This window comes from Motacilla alba, chromosome 1A (assembly GCF_015832195.1).
Source record: "Motacilla alba alba isolate MOTALB_02 chromosome 1A, Motacilla_alba_V1.0_pri, whole genome shotgun sequence".
Lineage (NCBI taxonomy): Eukaryota > Metazoa > Chordata > Aves > Passeriformes > Motacillidae > Motacilla > Motacilla alba.
In genome coordinates, this window is record NC_052031.1 from 46030530 (window position 1) to 46052715 (window position 22186).

The 22186-nt window shown below is 37.3% G+C and overlaps 1 protein-coding gene across 3 annotated transcripts in view; it reads left to right on the forward strand.

Annotated features, from left to right (window-relative positions):
* Positions 1–604: 604 nt before the first annotated feature.
* NR1H4 (nuclear receptor subfamily 1 group H member 4) overlaps positions 605–22186 on the forward strand; it is a 36390-nt gene continuing 14808 nt past the window's right edge. Inside the window, exons 1-5 of one of the 3 annotated variants that reach the window (XM_038152984.1) lie at positions 627–734; positions 4421–4460; positions 5882–6022; positions 14023–14385; positions 19785–19937. In XM_038152984.1, the coding sequence (XP_038008912.1) occupies positions 5938–6022; positions 14023–14385; positions 19785–19937 (601 nt within the window). In that variant the 5' untranslated portion in view covers positions 627–734; positions 4421–4460; positions 5882–5937. Of the gene's footprint in view, positions 735–4420; positions 4461–5881; positions 6023–14022; positions 14386–19784; positions 19938–22186 lie in introns of all 3 variants that reach the window. The other 2 variants (XM_038152983.1, XM_038152985.1) reach the window with 2 other exon arrangements.

Sequence of the window (22186 nt, forward strand, 5' to 3'; positions counted from 1 at the left end):
TGGTTTTCCATCTACAGGTACCAATTTCTTCCTCCTGTGGACACCTAGTGCATGAGTCTGATAGATTTAAAATTAGGGGCCTCAGTTTCATGTCTAAAGCTTTATGTGATGATCCCAAATCAAAATGATGCAATTTTTTTAGGGATTGTTGCAGATACAGGAATTAAACTTCAATGTCCTTACATCTCTGTGATGGTGTAATTTATAGCCTATTCTGCTTCAGTACTCAGTGTAATGTTCAGTCTCCCCAAAAAGTATGAAAAAATAACAGAAAGACTTAAAAATCAAGTTTATGTCTTGTAATAACATCTTGGCTCTTTGGATGGGAAAGACAAGGAGGCTGAAGATGTCATAAAAATGTACATGTGCAAGGAAGGTGTTATAATTAGCAACAAGGTACTATCACCCCTCTCTCTGAGTTAACTTCCCCTCTGCACTCATCAGAGTATTAGCAAAATCTCTCTGCTGATGGTCAAGCTGGAATTCACAACATTTTAATACAGCCCATGTTTGGAGAGTTTCGCAAAGAAAGAATTGTTAATGAGTAATCCTTGTCCATTAGGGCACTGAGCCAATAAACCCAAGCTTTGATTCATTGTGTTATCACTACTGGCTTCTGCTAAACATGAAAGAAAAACAAAACAAAAATGTTCCTGTGTGAGAATCATTAGGATACTGAACTGAGTGCAGAACTGTCTTACATCCTGCCATCTGCAGTCTTCCAGAAAAGAACAGTAAGTAGTAATTCCTTAAACTGATAGCTTCTTGCTGTTGTGTAGTATAAAAGTAATTTTATCACCTGAGTCATTTAGTGGATGTTAATGGATTTTTTAATCAGAAAAAGAAATTAAAGTGAAGAATAATTTAAGAAGTCATTTCATCCACAAAACTGTCTCAACAGTAGGAATTCCCTTTGGGAAAAATGATAAGGTGAAAAAGAAGGTCATGTTGAAACTTGTCTTTAGAAGCTGGCTTCTGTGTGTCACTAGAACAGAAGGTGTAAGTTTGATATTGAGACTTTCTTGCAACAGCAGTATCTAGTTAATTGTGGGTGTTAGCTTTGAAATTTTTTTTCTCTGTTTAGAAACAGGAAATATTTTCAATGTGATTAATGGGAGAACAATTCAGAAAGGGAAAATTCTATTTGTTTCATACAGATTTTTTTTGACAGTTCTGTGTACATTTTTCAAGCGCGTCCTGCAAAGTTGAAGATTTTAGCACATATTTCATAACTAGGAAAAGTAAAAAGGGGATTTCAAATTTCAAGTGATTACTATTTGAATCCATTGGTAGTTTTTAAGAAAATGTAATTCTACTCTGAGTGTGTCTGCTACTCATTTATCTTCAGAAAACTATAACTGAACTGACGGAACACATTTTGCTTCTGTTATTTTTGTTGCTATTGCTTGTGTTACAGAGAACCTAAAGATTGGGAATTATATTGGAATTGCACTAGTCTAAATACCAGTCCAAAAACAAGTTAGAAGTGGAGGGCTTGCAGGTTTTTCAGGTGATGCATGAAAAAGATGCTGGAGAAAGCAAGAAACACACAAATGGTGCTTAGGAGGTAATCCCAGGCAGAGCCAGAAGCTGGCCCCACTCTTTGAAGTCACTTACCTGCTTACAGAAATGTCATTGATACTTCTCATAGACTTTTTAGTTCTACTTGGGACTCAGATACCTGCCTTTGCTTCAGAATTTAGAAGTAAGAATATTTGATTGTTTTCCCCTGCGTTCTGTATCTCTTTCCTGCTCTGATTTTAAACTCCATATTAAGAAATGTAACAGAAAATTTCAAATAAGCACAGTAACGCTTGTCCTGCCTCTGCTTCTCAAACTTGTTCGTATGGCTGCTTGCATTTTGCATCAGTTGCTGTATAGTTGCCTGTAGTGCTGTGCTTGCCAAAATGACCTGAGAGCAGCAGGCTGGAAATAGAGAACATGACTCTTCCTAAGGTCCCTTTGATACACTTTAAAACAAATAGGTAAGCAAATAAAATAGCTTCTCAAACAACTGAGGCACTGCATTAAATATTCTACAGGAAGACTATGAGGCCACATCAAAAGCCTGTGAATGAGATGGGACTCTATCTTCCCATTGATGTTAACAACGTTTGGATTGGGCCATAGATTAATGATGTTACTGAAATTTCTCTTTGAGCAATAGGCAGTCAGATGTGTGAAGAATAGGAAAATATTATGGGACAGATGGAAGGAAATGTACTTCACTAATATTCCTGAAAGATTTTGCATGCTCTTTGATATATCTTCCTTTGCTGAGTAATTGAAATAGATTAAACTGTTCTTCTGAAGGTAAACCACAATTAGAGCTGTCATGGAGCTTTTCTGATGATCAAATGTATTTTTACATTTACTTGAAAGTGTGGGGCCACGATGCTTTTGTTTTCAATGAAGTCAGTTGATTTAACTTTAATTATTTCATTAAGAGACCTGGCTTTGCTGACACAGAAGCCAGGGAAAGCTTTACTATTGACCATAGCAAGGTCAGGGTAGTGCACAGATAAGAGCTCACAATACATCTGAAACCTAGAGTTCAATGGTAAGCCCAATTGTCTATACATACATATTTGTATACCTCAGTGAACATATATCCTGTAACAAATCTGAACAAATATGTATATACACCCATACAGTGGAAAAACAAGGCCCATATATAATAATATACATGTAAATTTTATTAGTTAAAATAAAACATGTAAACACACCCTGATTGTTTTGAAGTATGTTAAAGGTTACATGTAATAAAATTTTATGCAATTCTGAGCTCTTAACATGCTGTTGAAGGCAATAATCTCAAGTAGTTGGGCACATATTTTACTTTATACATACTGATCTCTGTTTTCCTTTGATGTTTATTTGGCCTATGAAATAGTCTCCAAAGGTGGTGGAGTAACTTGGTTTATTTAAAAAGTTAACTAAAAATTATTTGGAAGAAAGAAGCTTTCTAATTGATCACGTGCCTTTTCTCTTAAAGGGCTCTTATTTTGGAGGGCAATATTGATTTCCTGTGCTTCTACTGCCTTTATTTCAGCTTTTACATGTCAGATGCTCTTTGTTTTTGTTGTTACACCTCAGGATGGAGTATCAATCCAATATAGTGACCTATATTATTTTACAGAATTGAACAATTATGGGGAAATGTAGTTTCAATGCTCTGTACTGTGTACCTAGTGTACGTCTTAGTCCTGGAAATCAGCACCTGCTGCTTTTAAATACATGTGAAATTAATTATATGGATAAATCTAATGTAGGCTAGATAGCTCACAGCAGGCTGGACTAAGGAGAAAATCAAAGCCAAATATCAATCAGTATTTCATGAAGAATTTGGTGTTCAGTGAAATCTCCAGTACCAAAGCTAGATGCATTGGAAAATGTATTTCTGGTCTTTTTTATGGTGATCTTGTGGCTTGCTGAAACCCCAAGAAGATAGGAGTAATCGCTTCCACGAAATCTAGTAAATGGTCAACATCAGCTGGATATATTAAAGAAAATGAAGTATTAAAATGATGGGAATTGTAAAATCATCATGAACATTTGGCTTGAACTGAATCCATCCAGAAAAAATATGTGCAGCAGGAGGCGTGGAGTCACAAAACCTGTAATGTCCTGCAATAGTGCAGGTTATTACAAACCTGTCCTCAAGATTCTTACTATCAGCAAGGCAGTATTAATAACGTAAATGTTGGGTCTTTTTGTGTATGTATGCAAAGAATAATAGATTCTAAGGAGTTCGTCTTGAGGCTAAAGAGGCTATAGAGGCTATACAATGATATGTTAAAAGATGGAACGTTCTCAAAAAAACAAGAAATAAGTTTACACACATAAAAAAGAGAAAAAACACAGACACTTTGTAAGCCTTTAGAAACATAGCATCCCTGCTTTCTTCTTTATTTACAGCACAAACTAGCAGGATGCAGAAAATAAAACAAGCTAAGAATCTATGTATTGAAAGTCTGACCATATACTGGCAGTAAATACTTTTAAATAGATGTCTTCTTGGGACTGTATTTAAAGTATTTTGATATAACCTCCAACATTCCCTGAGAAGATGAATTCTAGGCTCTGTATTAACATATGGGAATTCACAATCCCAGTGCTGATGGTAGGTGTTGCACTGTTAGGCCCTCAAACAGGGGCTGATGAGGAGACATGAGAAGTAATAGTGGCAGTGGTGGAGCAGTCTTCATGTCTGGCTGTTGCCAGGAACTCTAAGGGCTGCACTCCCATGGGCTGTAAGGAAAATATTAAAGGGCTGGGACATGATGGTCTCTCTTCTCTTGTCTTCAACAAGAAAATGCAGAAAAATATTCATTAGCCCTCTGAAAAGACCTAGTTTTGATGGCTTTCTTGCTGGCCTTTATAATGGTCCTGACTGTGCTGTTTCCTTCTCCCATCACAGAACACTTCTAATGGGCTGTAAGAGGAATCCCATCCTAAAGGTTTGTCATGGGTATTTCATGAGAAATCTGTTAGTCAGGAATTTTAAGACCTTAAAGCCATGTGCCCCACGTCTTGATTTCAGCAGATAACTTCCCTGGAAAATGAGGTAGCAAGGCAATAAAATGGTTGGAATTAAACGTGGACCTAGTGGGGTGGCTGGGCTGGTTGCCAAACCCCATCCAAGATACACGGAGTTTTTCTGCTGTTGCAAAACTATGCTTCTATGCTAGATTTGAGACTGTGTTTATATGCAATTTGCCTCAAGAACCCTATCTGGTCTGTGATACAAGTAGCTTTTGACATTTCTAAGTAAACTGTTTAAATTATCTGTGGGCAGACATTTAAAATGCATCTGTCTAATTAGAGGGCCTCTGTTTATGCTAAAAAAGAACTTAATGAATCCTTACAGACAAATCTGAATATAATTACAGAGTGTGCTTGTCACTCTCACAATCTACTTCCCAGCCTGCTCAGCACTGGGGCCTCCTGCAGCATTCACGTTTTTGTCAGATGATTTCATTTCTCCTCGAGAAACATGCTGGGCCCTTACTGGGAAGCAGACTGGCCTAGAACTCTCAAATGCCTTCAGTGAGTGGAAATGCAGTCCCAGGGACAGTCCCACGGTAATAAAACCAAATAAAGAATTAAGACTGTAAAACAAAGTAAAACAGATTGCTGACAACTTTGGGCAGAATCCTCTTGGTGTCTGTAAAAGCCCTTGAGACATCTCCTTGTTGGAGCTCTATATTCTCCTGCTGGTCCTGCCTCAAATGCAATCTGGCTCAGTCCACCCAGATGAGCTGGGCAGGGGAGCCCCTTTCACACCTCTCCCAGCCTCCCCAGGGGAGAGCTGTGTGGCTGCTTGAGACCAGACAGAGCGGGTGGGCGAGCCTGGTTATCAGAGCAGGGCTTGGCTTTCTGTGTTTGTCACCATCTATCTTGTTCAGTAATTACTGAAGACAAGATAAAGAGCTGGTCCCTAGAAATTAAACTCAAGTTTCCCATCTGTGTTCGTCTCATCTAATTATAAACTTACACTTTTTCAGTAAGTGAAAGCAATGGAATGATGAAAGGGTGGTGAAAAATAATGGAAACAATTGGTATTGCACTGTAGGGGGGCTGAGCAGCATGCCCTCAGGAGGTCAGGCCAGTGCTTCAGTCTGAATATTTGAATAAATTTGGGCAGGAACCGCTATTAATTTAAAATGACCAGAAAGAGGGCAAATAAAATCTGCCACAGCAAGGAAAAAACTAACAGGCTGGATGTTGTGTTTTATTTAAAGGCTGAATTAGGTTTTGTAATTTCAAGACAATATTTGCTGTAGCAAATATTGAAACAACGTCCTGCATTCTGCTTTACACTAGGTACACAAAAGTTAATATCTTGTTTTAAATATACTTTTTGCTTCATATATTTCAGGGTCTCTTTTCAACCTCCTGTTGAATCCACAATATTCCTCCTGAACTGAAGAATAAATGGGATCTGAAATGAATTTAATAGGACATCATCAGCTAGCCACTGCTGATGGATTTCCTCTTGCTGAAGGTCCTCATTTGTTTGGTAAGTCACCAAATTAGGTTGAAATAGCAAGCTGTCCTTTACTCAGAAACCTAGGAGAAAATGGACTGAAATTTCAAGTCAAGGATATTAGGCTGAAATGTGCCAACCTTCTTGAATCTTCAGTACCTATGAGAGGAATAACAAACAATAGATCTGTGGTGTTAACGCAATCCTGCACATTATTGCTCTCATCACTGCTCACAGCAGAACCTGTAGGTTGTTTTTGTGACACTCTTCTAATACTGGAGATCATTTGGCAAAACCAGACCTTTGTATGGAGGCTGGATGTTACCTTCATGTGAGTCACTTAAATTAAGGTGAGCAGATATATTTCCAGTTAATCTGTAATGAAATTATAGTGCAATGTATTTGCATTGCCATATTATGCAAATTTATGAAAGTAATTTCACCTAAATTAAAACCTCTGTCTTATTAAGACCATTAAAATCTTATCCTATTAACTTCATGGCACAAGAAAATTTATAAAGCAGGCTGGAAGATTCTCCTTGCTCCAGTTTCACTGAATTTTTCAAGGCTGAGCACAAGTTTGTTAATAAGTGAAAAATTCTTGGTCAATATTTTATAAACATGGGTAAGCTGTTTTCTGGTATATATAGATAAGAAAAAAAAAAGAAAATTGTAAATTTTTTTAGACTTTTATTTGACAAGAGAGTGGGTTCTTCATTGAGTAAGTTTTGATACATTGAGGGCCTCACACACAATAAAAATACCCCATAAAATGCTGCAACACTTCAGAAGTTTATAGTCCAAATAAGACCAGAATTCTGTCTTTTTGATTGCTGGAAAAACCAAACACATTTCAGTTTCATCTGTCTGAAACGAGTAGTGCCTGGGGCCTGGAAGGAAGGACTCTGGCACCCAGAGCCACTCCAGCTGCAGAGCTCCTAGAAGTCAGGACCATCTCTACAAGTCAGACCACTTGCAATGTCCTGGCTCCATACAGTTAAACTAAAGTATTATCACCAATGGTAAGCAGAACCTACTCCATTATTGTATGTTACCAGTTTTTATCCCTGTTTGTTTTGGGGTTTGGTTGGAGAAACGTCTTGGAGTTGTGGAAAAAAATAGATGTTAACAGCAAAACAACTCCTTTGCTACCTCTTAATTCCAATGTCAGGCCATGATATAAAGAGAGGAGAATGATGTTCAAATTTAGGGTGCCAAATTTTATACCCAGTCATCTTTCCAAACTCCTGCATACCCGAGCTACTTCAGATTTTTATCAAGAAATTTCCCCCCAATATCTACTTTTGCATTAATTTTTTCATTAATTAAAGGAGTAATTATAAGGTTGCTTGAAAATACAAGGAAGAATGTTAATGTAAAATACTTCCCTTCCACGGGATAATCTTACTTACAAATTGTGAAGCTTTCAGAGGAGGCATTGTGTCTCTCATTAAAGGTGTTCAGAGCTTAGCACAATGGAGATTTAATTCAAAGTGACGTTTCTGTAACAGAAAGAAATAATGTATTAATGAGTTGAATCAGGGGTCCCATTAGGAAGAAAACTTAGCATTCCTGCTGTATTTCACTTAAGCTGACTTTTTTTTGTGGTGTGTCACTCTAATATGGTGTCTTTTTTGCTTTCATAGCTGGAAAAAGGCCTATCAGAAATAATATGCAACTGAGTGCACAGAGAAAGTTACTCATTATGAAAATATTACTCCATCTCTGGAAAACCCATGTAGGAAATGGTTTTGCCTCTCAATTCTTTATCTTTGTAAACTATTTGTAATTTTTGACATTCCATTTTTGGCAGGAAGTGATTTCTGAACCCCAAAAACAGGAAGAAAGCTTTTCTTTTAGATGGTCCTTATACCTTATAATGTATATTTCTTTTAGGTCTTCTCATACATTTCAGCTCACAAGTTAAAAATTGCTGGCTTACAGACATTAACCTTTATACAAACCAGTCTCCTTTATTCAAAGATGCACACTCACATCCTGTAAAAAAACCCCTTGGAAATACATTTTGTTTTCACTCTGCTTTATTCAGTCTATAGGGAGAGTGTTCTTAGGCCTTCAGAAGCAAATCTGATTGTTTCTCCAAACATTAGCTCCAGGTTCAGGTCTTTTAAAAAGAAATGTTGTCAGTTCTGAGTTGCTTGTGCTTTGAGCCTCATCACCATAGAAATTTCAGGGCACTTCTACATCCTTAGCCTCAAGACCTCTAGATGCAGCAGGTTTCAGAAAAAAAGGTTGTCTATCTTGCAGTAGATGAAAATTCTATGTTGCCATTTTAAAGGTATTTGTCTAAGGTAAAGTATCTCTGGATGTCTTTGGAGTTAGTGTGGTTTAACCACAGTTTTTCACTTCTGCAGTTATGAGTCCCTGGGGAAAGGGCCTCAAAATGCAAAAGAGGAAGGATCTTTAACCTAGTTAAAGCCAGGGTCCTTCCCTTCCACCCTGTCTTCCTGCAAAACTGCTTTTCTTTTTCTAGCTCTCGACTCAGGTGATTCAGAAGGGTTATATATTTGTGTGGCACCAGACATATATACAGTATGTGACTCAAAATGTCATTTCTATGATAAGTAAGTAGCTAGGTCCCTTCTATTTTCTGTGAAAGCACTTCATATAGAAGTTGCTAGTATGTAAGATACTAAGTGTGAAACTTCAGATATCAGAAACTGAATTATTTCTAAGAACCTGAAAAGAAAATCAAATTCTTCATTTGAATTAAGACCCATTTCAAGTATTTTCAAGTATTTTCAAGTATTTCAAGTATTTTTGATGGCCTGAAAATGTTTTCTTGTAATGTGACGCTAAAATATAACAAGACAAGAAATGCCAGCCTCACTGTACATGTCCCTAGCTGGGAAAGAAGGTTTTGAAGGGAATGAACACTCTTAAAAACTGTATGGAAAAGGATGAGGAAGAATAAGAAAAAAAATGACATGTAACAAAAGGAGGAAAAAACCCAATATATCTAAATATTTTAATGAAAGAACAACAAATATAATTGAAAATTGTTGTAGACGCAGAACAGTGCCTAAGAGTAGCTTAAAAGACTGACTCCTGTTAGGTAAATGTGCTTTTTTTTCTTTTCTGCTTTTTTCTTGGCTTAGTTTGGTTTGGTTTGATTTCCAGTTATTCGGGTTTTTTAATTGTTGTTTTGTTGGGGTTTTTTTGATTTTGTTTTTGTTTGGTGGGTTTTTTTTTTTGTTGTTTGTTTGTTTGTTTGGTTGGTTGGTTTGGTTGGTCTTTTTTGTGTGCATATTTTAAAAATAAATAATAGTAATGAAAAAGTTGTTAGGGTCAAGTGTCCAAACTGATTAAACAGCTTCAAGATCATAAGATATGTTAAATAACTTCTTGTCTTTGGCACCACCTGGCAGTTGATGCAACATCTGGCTTCATCCCTGCAGAGAAGATAATTAGGCTCATAACTGACCCCAAAATCAAAAAGAGACAAACCAGCACAAATTAAAACAGAAAACATTGGATGCATAATAATTATTAAGAGAGCCAAACCAAACAGAGTGGCAATGTGAGTAAAAAAATTAATGAGGACAGATTGGATGTGGCTTTCAGCAACCTGCTTATGAGGAAGGTGTCCCTTCCTATTTTAGGGTTTGGAACTAGATGATCTTTAAGGTCCCTTCCAGCCCAAATCATTCTGTCTTGTCATACAGGTGTGTCCACGGTCTGAGCACTTTGGCCTTTTTTGAGAATTTCTCCACTTAAAAAACCTGCTTCCTGTGGTACTGGAGTGGTTAATGTATTGCACAGAGCTAACTAACCTTACCAAATATTTATTGAGACAAAATTTGGTTGTAACTAAACCGCAGTAGGTACAAAAATACAATGGCTAGGCTACTTGGAGACAACCCCTCAAACTGGTAGCCAAATTTTATCCAGGTAAATCCACACTGGGAACAGACATTGTTTCCGGCAGCTACAAACAAGTTGCACGTAATGAAGTTAATTAGTAAACTATACAACCCCTGGTCTGTGTCACTCCTTCCTAATCCTAAAGAAAGTTCTCACAGTAAAGAAAGTTCTCACAGGACACAGACAAGGCAGAATTAAGAGGTTTCATGTACATGTAGACTTTAGGAGGTAAAAAAAGGAAAAAGAGGGAAACAAGGTCTGTGGCACCTTAAGGAGAATATTTTTCATCAAGAAATGGTCAGACTGAACACAGCCTGAGGTAGGATATTGCCATATTCTCCCTTGGATATTTTTCTTATCTATTCTTGCACCCTTTCTTGAAATTGTAGGATGCTACTAGGATTTTTACACCAAGTGATCTTTAAAAGATATGCAAAGAATTTGTTTGGAATTAAACCAGGATTTTGATAATGGCTATGCCATGATTTCAGAATTACCTAATTCTGGATATTGTTATTTTATTATGTTCCTTCATGAATAACGAAGGAGAGCCAGGGGGTCATATATTAAACCTACTTAGAATTTAGTTCTCTTTGTTGAAATTGATATTAGTGGAACAATAACTTTTACATTAAAATGTGATCTCATTGTAATTTCTGTAATATTCTGCATAAAATCATATTTAACTTGCACAAAATCTCAGTATCATTCTGCAAAGTGAAAACTTTTTTTTTATTGCTTCAAGGAATATTTCTACAAGTCAAATATTTTTGAAGTTTCTTGTGAAGTATTCTGTGTAAAATTTAAAGTAACAAAAGTAAAACTGTCCAATAAGTTTCAGCCACAAGTAGGAAAAAATATTTGTAAAACAATGATCACACACATGTGAAGGTTTCACTTTGTTTTTAATAAGCTTTCAATATTTTTGTAAAAGGTTTTAATTGAAAAACACTTATTTACAAAATATAAGATTTGCAAATAGAAAAAATATGCAGATGTAATTAACATTTGTGTGTGCTTAAATAGTCTTTCCTTAAAAATCTGAAATGTATCCTTCCAAAAGGAAAAATAGATAAATGGTTCAAAATATTTAAGACCGCACAAACAAAATGTCTGTGTAGTCCAATGAGCTCATTTCTGATTTCACTTTCACTGCTTATACTACTCCAACTGCAATGATTTTTCTGGGCTGCTCATGCTTTAGTTGCATGAGACCAGTCCATTCCAGACCTCTATTAATATATATATCTGGAGAAAAGTTTATGTACATTCTGCTTGGTAAGATAAGATTACTTTTCTTTTGTGATAAGAAATTATTTGGTCCACATTCTCATGTACAGGTCTACAGGTACCTCATGCTCAGGTCTACATAAAACAAACCAAATCAAAACCAAACAAAAAACCTTAAAACTTCAAGCTAAAGTGGGAAAACCTACATAATTGCAATATAATTATCTTCAAAAATCATACTGGTCTTTGAGCACTTCCCAGATCTTAAGCTGTGAGTCTGTTTTATGTAAAACAAGGCCATGTTCTCTCAGTCTCTCTCAAACCTGTCTGGTTTTCCTTTTTCCTTCCATTGATCTGAGCATGAACTCAGTTCAGCTAATTGTTTAATGTGGTGTCTGATGAAAGGAAAAAAGGAGGTGATATGGGCTGTTTGGCTTTTTTTCCTTTTTTAAACTTAATTAGGACTCTTTTTTTTTTTTTTTTTTTTTTTTTTTTTTGTTTCCTTTGGAAGCAGAGTAGAATTAATGATTGGGAAGATTTTTCTAAACATACTTGTAACCCAAATGGCTCTACAGTTGTTTAAATAAACCCCCAGTATTGTCTCAGGATGTGCTGCAGTCCTTTAGTAGCTCTGAATTTTTTAACAAGCCCTGATATTTTTTTCTGTGGAAGGAATGTTGCCTTCTCTTCTTGCTCTTTCAGAGGCCCAGGCAGTTCAAGAGGCTGGTATACAGCTTTCATGGAGTTTCCTGTGTATGGCAGAAAGCTAAAAATTAACAGTTTCTTCCTTTTCATTTTGGGATTGTCCCACTTCATTTTAGCAAACTCAACTAATCACTAATGAGCAAATGAAAACTTAGGTTTCCACAGTGAAATGATTCCTTTCCAAAGAGAGACTGAATGACTGTGTATCCCACAACTAACCCCATATTTGTACCTGAAGTACCTTGACCAGTCTTCATGAGCAGCAGTCTCAACAAGTCGTAAATACAGCTAAAATGCCACTCATTAAACCTACACTGGATACGAAATCTTTGCTGTCCTCACCCTTTACTCGTTTCCTCACCGCTGTGGCTGGCAGGTATCAGTGACAGCTTGCATCTGATGCATGAAGTTGTAACGTCACTTCCAGGCTCTTTCATAGAGTCCCCAGATGCCCTCTGTGTGTCTATACTCTGTTTAAATGGTATAACCTTGAATTCAGGGGGTGCCTTCTGCTACTCTGCTTCTGCCACTGTAGTATTTGGTGCCCTGGCATCTTCCAGAGCAACAAAATGCAACCATAATTAAACTAATTGCTGGTAATAAAGGGCACCATTATTCTCATTTGGTTTTGTGTCACATTTTTCCAGACATACATCTCGCAGCCTATTCTGGAACTGGGACCTCAACACTTGTTACTGGCAAAGATGTGCTATGGGCAATAATAGAGCAACCACACAAACCCGAAACTCTTGCATGGCTTCTGCAGTGCAGTAAATAGGAAGGGCAGAAAGCTGCAGAGCAAGAGCGTGAGACCTTGAAAGTCAATTTAATTAAAAGATCAGTTTCTAGCACTAACTGAAGTGACACAAAGAGAGGGAAGGATCCCCCGCTATAGATTTTGATTATTTTTGCCATTACAAATGTTCTCTGTTCTTAACTGTTGGCATTTCTTCATTGCTTTTGATTCCTCACAAAAGAAGGACACTTGTCCATGACCAATTTTATGTCAGCAAAAATGCTTTTGGAGTCCTTCTTAAGTGCTGTTAAGTGATGGTCACCAATGAACATTAATATATTATTTCCTTGTAAATACTGCTGTTGATTCAAATAAAACTGGACTGATCATCTTCCTGAAAATAAGCACTTTTTTTCTCAGACTCTCTTCTTGGAACTATCGAGGGAATTGAGTCAGAGTTTTCACGAAACCACAAGATGTGGCTCTCTCCTACAGAAAATAAGAAATATTTTGCAAATAACTTTTATATTCAGCTTTTCAGTTTTTTGATGTGGACTGGATTTTACCTACACCATCCAGGGACTGCTAGATGTTGCTGTGTTTGGAGTACAGAAAAGAAATGACGATTCAGTTGTCTGCAATTTAAAAATATGCTATTTAATGAGCAAGGTTAAGGTAACCTCCAGATACTGAGTTGATCCCGACAGAAAAGGTTGCCACTCCTTGTGCCACTGCCAGATCTGTTGCTGGCTCAGAGGTGACTAATGCTGGATTACAGAGGTGCTTCCTATGAGAGCCTCACAGCTGCACTGAATGGCACAGGGGCTGGGGACCAGGCTGCAGAGGCTGACTGGCCACTGGAGGCTGGATGGTGAGAAGATTGCATTTCATCACTTACATTAGCAATATCTTTCTTGTTCTCTCCTGGTAAACTCACCTTCCTATTTCAGGCTCTTCTTGAAGGTTTATTTCATGTTTTCAGACTTCTAATTAAGCCTCACCCTTGTAATTTCCCCTAGTGCAGTTTTTGTCTGTCATGATGTATTCATTCAGAATTAATACAAATTAACATGGTGTTTGAGTCTTGATTCAGCCTTCACCAATACTATGGGGGTTTTGCCATTTGTTTGGGTTTCTTCCATTCTGCTTTTAGGCCTAATTTGAGTTGTTAACTTCTCTGGGGTGGGGTTGCTCTTTCTTATAAACTGAACAATTATATGATTACCTGCACAATATTTTTCAAGATATTTTTATGTAACTGCCAGTGCCGGACATTTCCACCAATTATAAAGGAATGTCTGAGAATTAATAAATTATTTTTAAAGCTTCTTGCAATGTATTTGTGTAGCAAATCTGAGTTTAGATAATACAATCTTTGTGCCTGGTATCTGAGATAGACGTCTGGAAGCAGAAACTTCTCTGATAACTACAATTTCATGGTAGTAATAGAAATTGGTTTTGCATTATTATTTTCCAGGTGTCCTTTCAGAACCAATGAGTTCTCCAGTGCAAGAGGCAGATGTGTCACCTTATGCACAGTACAACAATGTGCCATTTCCCCAAGTTCAGCCTCAGATCTCATCACCACCTTATTACTCCAACCTAGGCTTCTACCCTCCGCAGCATGAGGAATGGTACTCTCCTGGGATGTATGAACTCAGGAGGTTACCTTCAGAGACCTTTTTCACAAGGGAGACAGAGATAATGGATATCCCTGCAGCCAAAAAGCCTAGACTGGGTCACTCCACAGGAAGAGTGAAAGGAGAAGAGCTCTGTGTGGTCTGCGGTGACAAAGCCTCTGGGTATCACTATAATGCCCTTACTTGTGAAGGATGCAAAGGTAGGATGAAATCAGTTCAACTAATAGGCACAGCAGCTACTCACGTTTTTTGGGTTTGGTTTTTTTTTTTTTTTTTGTTGTTGTTGTTGTTGTTCTGTGGGGTTTTTTACTTTTCTTGTCAATTTTATCCAAATCCTTAAACATATTAGAGATTTACATTTGGATCCTGCGTAGCCTATTCTGTATTTCCTCCAAGGCAGACTGGCAGTGGATTCTACCATTGTCCTATGGTTATGCAGCACAACAGGCCAACCTACGGCTCTTGAGCACCATTGGCTCTTGGTGAACTGAAGGACAGCTTTCTGTGGAGACTGACAGCCTGGCTCTGCTCTCTGTGGAAGCTGCTCTTGCCATTCTCTGCCTATGGAAGGAACATGCCCATGGAGGCCCCTGGGAGCTGAGTGCTAGGCTGCCCTAGAAAATAGCTAAAACCAGCCCAAGTGTCTCGTGTAGTGTGCATTGAAGGGAAGTAAAAGCTCTCAGCCTCCACCTGCAGGCTGTTTCCAAGGCCTCTCTTTCCCCCAACTCCCAAAGGATATGATGGGTGTCTTCAGGTTTGTGAAATTAAAGGATTTATAGTTCTATACTTTCTTCTAAGGGTAGCCCCTATCTCTAAGGAGGGAGCTTCTTCAGGAAGAAGGTTGCATCTGTAGGACAAATATCTTGCTTCTTAGAAGAATATTATTCATATATTATTATCAGGATAAATGTGATGTAGAAAATCATTGCTGTTATTGTAAACATGATTGCCAGATATTTTAGCAGAGATCATATCTGAAGAGGTACAATATATCTGTGACAGGGCTGAGGTATGTTATGGCCAGAATATAGTGCCCTATTTTTTCATCCTGCTCTGTGAATAAGTATTTTTAAAAAAATTCTGTTTTATGGATAAAGACTAAGCATGGTCACTACCAAATTACTATAATTATCTTAATGCATAATTCATTGTAATAGAGAGTAGACCTGGACCTAATGTGGGGCTTTTGCTTTATCTATCACAAAGCCATCAGTGAGGAAAAAACAGACCACGAGAGTCAAACACTCGAAACATGAATATGGTCAAGGCTCACGCAGTTTATTTCAATAATTCCAATAAATAAGAGATACATTTCTTTCTGCTGTCTGAGTGAATAGTCTCCAAGTCAAAAACTGTGAATTAACTCATATTAATGCTGTCATTATAAACCAGGCTAAACTCAATTTAGATGTGACAATTCCAAGTAATGATACTTTAATTCTGTTAGTAAGCTGTTCCTCCTCTTTATTAACGGCAGTATTTAATGTGTGAGAAACTTTTCAAAGACTGTAAATTACAAACTTTGAAATTCGTACAGAATGTTTCTAGAAGAGAGGTTAAAGCTATCAGGTAAATATTCAGACTAAAGCCCATGGTGAAAGGAAAAGTGCATCCACTTCCCTACTGATTCAGTTTGAATTACTCTATGTAACCATAATTTTACTGCTTTATTGGGATAATCTATTTTATGTTTTTGTTCTGTTTCATGACTGCAACATCAATTACAAAGAATAGTACCCTTGATCAAACATAGTAAAAGTTGAATTACTTAAAGATAATGGGTTCTGTTTCTACAATAAATTTTAAAATTGACTAAAGTACCAGCTGATTCAGTAAAGAGATGTGCTGAGGACAGTAATTCTGTCTGACAAGGCAAAGCAGATTCTATGTTTTCTGGATCTCTTGATCATTCTTGTTATCTGTGGAGTTTTTCACATGGGTATACATTACCTTCAAAATATGGAGACCAAAATTGGGCTCGGCACTTTAGTTGTGCTCTTATCAGTGCAGTATAATAACTACCTCACGTGTCTGTGTCTTGAACCTCAGTATGAGATTATCCCTTCTTTTTGCAACAATACTGCTAATTCATGCTCAATGTGTGTCCAAAATAATATGCAGGTCCCTTTCTGTAGGACTAATGCTCACCTTGGAGCACCTCTGCTCCATTGATGCAGTGGATGTTCTTATTCAAAGGAAGAAGCTTTGCACATATTTTTATGGGATTCAATCCTCTGTGATGAATATGTTAATTTTTTTATTATCATTTCTTTCATGGGTAATGCATTCAGCAACACTTTCTATTCTCTTTAGTTTTCTTTCTTGGGCAGACAGAACAATATGAGGATCTTATCTATTGCCCTCATGAGAATATTCATCTGAGGATATTGGCAGAAGTATATATTTATTTATATATATATATATATATATATATATATATATATGTATATGTATATATATGTATATGTATATATATCTTAATACATTGTCATCCATAAACAAATATGTATGAAATATTTCATTCGTGTTTTACGTAATATTTACAGCACAAGGAGCAATACACTGTTTAAACTGGCTACTGTGGAGACCATTTCTGAAACAATCTTTGCAGACAGACATCAAAGATATTCTGGTACAGCCTCAGCTTGGATAGTTATACTGGGTTTTAAGGACCATTGCTAGGTGTTATAGAGTAAGTGTGACATAATGTTGTGCTTGTTTAATTAAGCCACAGAATAAGTTCTGTTGAAACAGTAAGTGCCCATCTTTGAGATCCCTTTTAACCCCAGCCATTCTATGACTCCATGAAAAGCTAGTTACACATCCCCTCCATGCAAGCTTGCAGTAGGAGTTTTTGCAGTATTCAAACCACTCCTGTGCTGCTTGATGTGTCTCATACCAGACTAGAATTCTTCTTGCAAAAAGGGCCCCTCTCTAATCTTCTCCTTACACTAACACCCATCACGGGGGCATGGGGCAAAAGAGCACCGGAAGATGTCTTGATAGCCTGACAGAGCAGAGCAGGTGCTTTGTTAGCAACTGTGAATTTCAAAAACTTTTAAATTTAAACCCATCAGGATGCCAAACAGAGATATTTCCAAAGCTTTCATCTAATCTTTTTACAGCTGCCCTCCTTCAACTTTCATAATTTCCATGAGAAAAAATCAGCGTCAGTAGCATTGGAGCAGCTCTACCATAATTAATTATATTCATGACTATCTGAGAACAAAGCAAATTCAACATTTCCAGCCAACATGAGCTTTTTGTAATTTGGTGAGATCAGACGAAAATTAGACTGAAAAACCTTCAGCTTTTGGGATTGCTAACCCTTTCTTAGTTTAACATATGCTGTTTCAAACTTACCTTTAAATTTTAGTAAAACTCCTCCTGTCATAGAAAGTCACATTTCTGGCAGTGTAAATTCATCTTGAATTAGTAGTGAATAATATATACAGAAATTTCATTCATACCAAAAGCTAATTTCAAAATTAGTTATGAAGAAGTCTGTTCAAAAAGACAATGATTCAAGAGTCACTTCACAGAAAACTGAAGAAAGAATAGGGTTAAAACTAGTGTTTGCCAAAAAGAAAAAAAATTATTTTGCTTTTCATTTCAGATAATTTCACTTTTTTATAAATTTTGTTTTCAAGAGAAAGTATTTGACTGCTTGAATATTGTTGGTTCCTGGCTTTTGCATCCATGTTTTTGCCTTTTTCTTTCTTGTACATCTTAAAAAAATTATTTATCAATTTTTTTTTCTTTCTTCCATCATGAAGAAGTAAATGCACACCTTATGAATAGGTTGAGTGATAAAGTCATCAATAAATCTTAGAATATAATGAATATTTGTGCAGAGCTTTTCAGCATTTACCACTAATTAATGTATCATAAACTATATGATTTTAAATTTGCAAATAAAATAATAAATTATATACATATATTATATGTCAGTTGCCTTTAACTGACAGTGAGAACTTACAGCTTAAATCCAGGGGTTTTTTTCCTTCCCTGACCAGTAAATGGTAATGTATTAAAACCATGTGAGTTATGAATAAAAATAATGCCTGAGGCTTCTGGAAGCTCTAAGTAATCTGCATTTCAAAAGAAACTGATGCCAGTCAACTGTATTTGTTTGAAAAGCAGCCAATAAAACAGACAGCATGGAAGAGATTTCAAGCAGGAATTACTGAAGATTTGTAGAAATGCCAGAATTTTTGTGATCAGGTAGTGGAATTGTTTTACTGGTTGCTGCACCCTGGTGCTTAGAAGGGATTAGGCAACTATAAAACCATGAGGTAAATTTGGGAAATTGTCATCTGACAATGCATAATTCTTCAAACACATAGGCAATTCTTTAGATTCACAACTGAATGTGCTCTATGATTTGATTATGGGAGACTGACTCTTATCTGGTCCCTCTTTTAATGCATTAGAGTGTCAGGTTGGAAAACAATAGTTTTATTGTGCCAGGCAGTGGTGATAAGAAAGCAAAAGCTTTTTGAATAGCTCTGGTTAATATAAATGTACACAGAGCTCTAGTTTGAAGCACAGTATAAATCAGTGATGTGGCAGCAGACACTCTCAGGAGTTTATTTCAGAAACCTGCCCTCACATGGAGAGGAAAACTGATTCCCACTGTAGCTGATGCTAAATAGTCTCTGCCATGTGAAGGGCAATGTAAGAAAATTGTAATGGCACTGTAATGGCACAGTGACTAACACTAAAAATTCAGGAAACATTGACAGCAAAGATTCTGTTGCTTTGTGATGACCCTTATTTAATCACATTTATTATCTTGTCTACCCCGTGTTTTGCCCACAGTGCTTCCCTCACAGATGGGCAGCAGCCAGATAGGAGATTTGGAGAGACTTAGGTAGGGTCCTCTCAATTTTTTGTATCAGTTGCTGTTTGCAGCTATTACTGTGCAAATTTTGAGTGAATCCAGTGACAATACCAGTAGAACTGCCTGTGCAGGTGAAATTAGGTGACTACTTAACTCATCAAGTGGACAATACTTAGGAAATAAGGCTGGAGTGTCTTGTAAACAGGGGTGGAGACCACATGTGCAATAGGCAGATACAATGCAGCTTCCTTTTTAAACATGGGGGTGGGTGAGCAGACAAGTATGTGGAGCTTCTGTTGCTCCCAGGAGCTGGGGGAAGGGTGAAGAACTACTCATCTCTCTTTCTGCACATTCTGCACATTCTGCACATTCTGCACATTCTGCACCTCAAGAGACAACAGACTCACATTTTTTTTTCACTGACTATTTGTATGGTATCACCCTATGACTCTAGTGCTGGTGCTCAGCCTGCTACTGGCAGGTTTAAGATTTGTGTCTGAATTTTCCTAAAATTTGCAATTACAGGACTTTACTTTGGACTAATGTCTAGTGTTTGGGCTCATTTTTTGAATTATATGACTTGGATACTGTTGTCAGTACAAGTATCAAGATTTTAGTCATCCAGGCACTGAAAGAAATTGATGATCTGGTAGAACATGTCATTCGGAAAGTCCAGTGCAGATGGAGGTGAAGTTCACCTTGATGACTTTGCTTCTGGATGTTTTCTTTCATCTATGTCACTGCTGTTTTGTGCAGGATTCTTCAGAAGAAGCATCACAAAAAATGCAGTATACAAGTGTAAAAATGGAGGCAACTGTGAGATGGACATGTACATGAGGAGAAAATGCCAGGAATGCCGTCTAAGGAAATGCAAGCAGATGGGCATGTTGGCTGAATGTATGTATGCAGGTATTTGCATCATCCAGTCAGAGTGTGCATTAAATACTGGATTTGCTTGAGTGGTCTGGTTTTGACAATAAAGTTATAAAAATATGTCATTTGGCAGGTGGAAGGTGTATGAAAGAAGATGCTGTGCCTGTGCATCAAACCCTGTTGAAAGACAAATGCACTTTTAAGCAATGGGATTTAACTGGTGGTCAGGGATGCAAGGGCATAAGAGCTGAGCAAATGGTGAAGGAGGGCCAGTGCTGCAGTGGATGACAGCTCATAGTCTGCTTGAATAGGAAGGAGCAGGGAAAGTGGGTCTATGGGAGACTGCCCAGAAGTCAGGGTTTTACAGTGTTATGGAAGCCAGAGCAGGAAAGTCCTGGCACTTTTTTTTCCTCCTCTTTCTGGGGCTCTCCCAGTCAAGGTCTTGCTGGCCAAGTCCAAGTTTTGGCACGTACACAATGCCATTTTCAAGAAAAGAGCAGGAGTGTCGCTAGCAGGAAGTTTCTGTGGACTTGCCAAATGTATGTTCCCAGACCTCACCCAGCAATCACGCAAAGCCAGGTAAGGGCTGGCCTTTTTTTATAGTCTCATTAGCTTTTCTCATGGTGCTATAGATTTTCCTGCCTTGCATATAGGCACATAGGTAGAACTCATAGGCATATAGGTCTCCAGAAATGAATCCAATGGATTTTAGTAATGTTGCATAGTAAAACAATTATTCTATTCAGACTGACAGTTTATAAACTTTATTGAGCTTCAAACTGGATAACTTAGAACAATGGAGATATTGAACTACAACTTTGAACGTGTTTAAAGCTCCTCTCTGAATTATTGCACTGTTTTTGTAAGCCTTCTCCTGAAAACACTCTGTAAACATCTGCTCTTTTGCCTTCCATTAATAGGACTAAAATTTATTCTTCTTGATGGCTCCAGTCACTTTAGCATACACGTATGTGTGAAATCAATTTAGGTTCATACAGGAAATTAATCTACTTGGAATTTTTAATATATTTCTATCCTTCAATCTGATCAGAAGATGCTATAGTAACTGTTGGTTGTACGAGAAACAATAAGCTCCATCAATATTTCGAAGGTGTTGCCAGCATAATGTAATTAATCTTTCATTCTGCAAATTGAACAGGCTGCAAAGATCCTGAGATAGGACATATTCTTGTGCAATACCTAAATATATGAGCAGACCCCACTTTGATGGAAGAACTCAATGCGCCCTGCATTGTCAGAGGAAAATAACTCCCCTGTGGAGCTCACTCCTATTCCATTGCTTCAAATTTTTGAGGATTGAAAATAGCTTGAGTCACGCAGTGCGGCAAAAAACCCAACAACCCACTGCTGAAAAAAAACCAACCAGGTCAGCGTAAATAATACTGACTGGGACCACATGAAACTTTTATGCTGGCCTATCATTTTCACAAGCTGGCATACAGGAAATAAAAGCCAGTGGGTGCTGCTGCCATTTGACTCTCTGTCTGCAATGGAAACACGGGGTATCTTGTGTTGCTCATGACTTAACCATAAGTGTGCTCTAATACACTGCAATGAGGATGTTTGGCAAAGCACCTTTTAATGGCTTTAAAGTAGGAGTGTGTCGTATAATTGCTTTTAGTTCAAGGCAATCTAGGACAGTAAAACATGAAACTTCTAGTAGTATAGGGCATTTATTTGAAAAAATATGACTAGGAAATAAAAGGTTGCCTTGAACTTTGTTTCACTTACTCATTTTGTAGGATTGTAATTGCAAGGTTTGTGGATTCTTTTTTCTCTCTGAACAAGGACCTAAAGTATTATAAATATTTATGGCACAGCTACTCAACAATCTTTCTTCTGCCCTTTATGTGCAGACTACAGACAGACCAAAATTACTACCCATCAATTTCAGTCATTTGCTGTCATTTGGATCTAAACTGCAAGTTTCTTGGGTGAAATGTCTACCTAGGGAAGACCCAGGTTCTGCCACTTTTCCTAGAATTTAATACCCATTGAAACTTAGCTGTCTCTGAGCTAAAAAGTGATGTCCTGTCTCACATACAAGTTTTTCAGATTACTTAAATGGAGCCAGAATAAGATATCAAGGTAATACTTAGTAGCAAGAAGCATGAGGAAAATCTGTCTTAATGCTTAAGGCAAATGTAAAGCAAATTTTCCCTAGGAAGGCAATAGACCAGGTCCTAAGCTGGTGGAAAACAGAACAAGCTCATTAACAGCAGCAAAGGATGCACTAAATAATTTAGAAAAAGAAATCTATGGCG